Source organism: Galeopterus variegatus, unplaced genomic scaffold (genome assembly GCF_000696425.1).
Source record: "Galeopterus variegatus unplaced genomic scaffold, G_variegatus-3.0.2 Scaffold13041, whole genome shotgun sequence".
Classification (NCBI taxonomy): domain Eukaryota; kingdom Metazoa; phylum Chordata; class Mammalia; order Dermoptera; family Cynocephalidae; genus Galeopterus; species Galeopterus variegatus.
Window position 1 is genome coordinate 2,883 of NW_007739152.1, and position 3,553 is coordinate 6,435.

Here is a 3,553-nt window from a genome sequence, read left to right on the forward strand (position 1 = left end):
CATTAAATGTACTTCAGGAACATGCTTGTATATTTTTGCCATTTTAATTAACCATTAATATTATTACACAATAGTACAACATTTCATGTTAATGAACTTTATGTTTTTCTGATTTAGCAAAAATGACATAGAACTTGTGATATAGAAACGTCTAGCCTGAAATGAAGGGAGGTCTTAAAAAAGGTGTGACTATCTGAATTTTATGCAAAAGGCCTGGATATTATTGGGGTGGCTTTGAGACGGTGACTCATCCTCTCTCAGTCATCCTCAAAAGGCAAGAAAGTCATTTACTTTTGAAACTATTTTTTTTTTTTTTTAAAAGATGACCGGTAAGGGGATCTCAACCCTTGGCCTGGTGCTGTCAGCACCACGCTCAGCTAGCGAGCAAACCGGCCATCCCTATATAGGATCCGAACCCGTGGCCCTGGCGCCATCAGCACCGCACTCTACCGAGTGAGCCACGGGCCGGCCTATGAAACTATTTTTTTTTAACAAGAGTTTTGTTAAGGTGAATCTATGTGTGACAGGATGTTTACTCTATGTTCGTCTTTGTTCTTACCGTTTCAGACAGGATGTTGTTGCGCGATGTAAAAGCTCTTACCCTCCACTATGACCGTTATACCACTTCCCGAAGGCTCGATCCAATCCCACAGTTGAAATGTGTTGGAGGCACAGCTGGTTGTGATTCTTACACCCCCAAAGTCATACAGTGTCAGAACAAAGGCTGGGATGGTTATGATGTACAGGTAATATTCACTCCATTGATGGCAGTCTAAATGGAATTTTTGTTCAATAAACTGTTTATTTGGACATTCTTCAGTATTTTTGGAAAGCAGATATAGACAATCTCAGGTCAACCTAAAGTATGTAAATGTCAGTCACTATTCCTCTGGAAGAAACAACCTCCAGAAGAACTTAATTGATTTTAAAGCCTGGAAATAAATATTCATTGTAATTTTTGTACCATGATTTCCTTCTAAGACATTAGTAAAATTTTAAAACTTTTGATATATTTTGGGGGAGGTGATAGGGGAGCTCTTCTGGTTGTCATTTTCCTGTCATTCCTCAAAGAATACCAAACTGTCCTTAAGAAATAATGTTAAGATGACCAGGAATCATAGATTGTAAATTGTAGGGGTACATGTGTCCCTGTTCTTCAAACACTTCATTTTAAAATTGTTTTATAACTGAGGGTAGTTACTTCTGAATGCTAGCCTTTGTGATGCTGGCACTTCATACATCTCCTTAAAGTTCCAGTACTTAATATGCTTTAGAGATGGAATAGATTTTATTAAATGAATTCAGTTTATTTATTTATTTTTTTTTNAATTGATTTTAAAGCCTGGAAATAAATATTCATTGTAATTTTTGTACCATGATTTCCTTCTAAGACATTAGTAAAATTTTAAAACTTTTGATATATTTTGGGGGAGGTGATAGGGGAGCTCTTCTGGTTGTCATTTTCCTGTCATTCCTCAAAGAATACCAAACTGTCCTTAAGAAATAATGTTAAGATGACCAGGAATCATAGATTGTAAATTGTAGGGGTACATGTGTCCCTGTTCTTCAAACACTTCATTTTAAAATTGTTTTATAACTGAGGGTAGTTACTTCTGAATGCTAGCCTTTGTGATGCTGGCACTTCATACATCTCCTTAAAGTTCCAGTACTTAATATGCTTTAGAGATGGAATAGATTTTATTAAATGAATTCAGTTTATTTATTTATTTTTTTTTAAAAGATGACCGGTAAGGGGATCTTAACCCTTGACTTGGTGTTGTCAGCACCACGCTCAGCCAGTGAGTGAACCGGCCATCCCTATATGGGATCCGAACCCGGGGCCTTGGTGTTATTAGCACCGCACTCTCCCGAGTGAGCCACTGGGCCGGCCCAAATGAATTCCGTTTAAATTACTACTTATATATTTCTACTTTATATTCTGCCTGTTTTCTAAAGGATTTAATATAACTGGTTACTAGGCAAGAAACTTGTGTTGATAATTTCACCTTCTATCAGAGTGCTATTCTGGTATAATCTGTAAGCATGGCCTGTGCAGTTTAGAGCGAGTATTGATGTTTACTGGGTAATACTTATTTTACCACATTTTTTTCCCAGTATTGCTTAATTCAATTGTAGAATCTCCAGATTAAAGCAGAAGTTTCTTTCCCACTTTACTTTTAAATCACTTTTACAGTCTTGAGGGGAAAAAAAGACAGTAATGGTGATGTTATTCATTAAACATATATTAAATATGTAGTATACAAAATGAATAAGATAGAATCAGGAAACTCTCTTCCTAGTAGAAGATATAAGACAAACACTCAAATTATATGTAGGTTCCAACAAAGTGTTGTAAAGTCATGTCCAGTTGGGGTCATGGGGAAGATGTAAATTTGCAGGTACTTGTACTGTGTTAGGAAGGAGTGATCAGATTTTTAGAGGTGAAGAGATAGAGAAGGGAGCAATAGCATGAGCAAAGAAGTATAGAGCATATCATATGTTGGCTTATGATGTTTAGTAGTAGGAGAGAGCCTCCTCCAATTCCAGGAGTTGAAATTTAAATATAGTACTAAGAAGCCACTTTTAGAATGTACTGTTAAGGAAATGGCAGTTAACATTAAGTATCAATTTCAATGCCAATATAGATTTACCTTGTTTTATTTATCTAAATCAGCAAACTTATAAATCTTCCTCCAAATAGAATTATATAAAAAATAAAATAGGATGCTGGTTAGCTCAGTTGGTTAATGTGTGGTTCTGATAACACCAAGGTCCAGGGTTCGATCCCTGTGGCTAGTCATCAAAAAAAAAAAAAATGCTGCTTAAAGTAATGAAAAATAAGAAAGAAAAAAAAGTATAACAACAACAATAAAAAAAGAAAAATTGCATATCATCCAAATCAAAAACTTTCGGGCTTGAAAGAACATCATCAAGAAAATGAAAAGTCAACTCACAGAATGGGAGGAAACTTTCAAATCATATCTGATGAAGGACTTGTATCTAGAGTAGATAAAGAACTATTATAATTCAATAAAAAGATTAATAACCAAATTAAAAATGGGGAAAGCATTTGAATAGACATTTCTCCAAAGAATATATGCAACCAACCAATAAATAAACACATAAAAAAAGTTCATCATCATTAGCCATCAAAAAATGCAAATCAAACCACAATAAGATACTACTTTATGCCCAATAGGATAGCTGTAACCAAAAAGACAGATAAGTGTTGGTGAGGATGTGGAGAAATTGGAATCCTCATACACTTCTGTTGGGAATGTAAAATGGTGCAGGTGCTTTGGAAAACTATCTGGCATTTCCTCAAAAGATTAAACATAGAATTACCATATCCCCTGTCATTCCATTCCTGTGTATTTACCCAAGAGAAATGAAAATATATGTCAACACAAAAACTTGTACACAAATGTTTGTAGCAGCATTATTCATAATAGCTAAAAAGTAGAAACAACCCAAATGTCCATTACTGATGAATGATAAACAAAATGTGGTCTATCCCTACAGTGGAATGCTCATTATTATTCAGCCATAAAAA

General features: G+C 34.9%; 1 protein-coding gene across 1 annotated transcript in view; it reads left to right on the plus strand.

Annotated features, from left to right (window-relative positions):
* Positions 1-570: 570 nt before the first annotated feature.
* The window catches only part of SARAF (store-operated calcium entry-associated regulatory factor), an 11,708-nt gene continuing 8,725 nt past the window's right edge, over positions 571-3,553 (plus strand). The window contains exon 1 of the mRNA XM_008563267.1: positions 571-746. Within this exon, the coding sequence (XP_008561489.1) occupies positions 573-746 (174 nt within the window). The 5' untranslated portion in view covers positions 571-572. The remainder of the gene's footprint in view (positions 747-3,553) is intronic.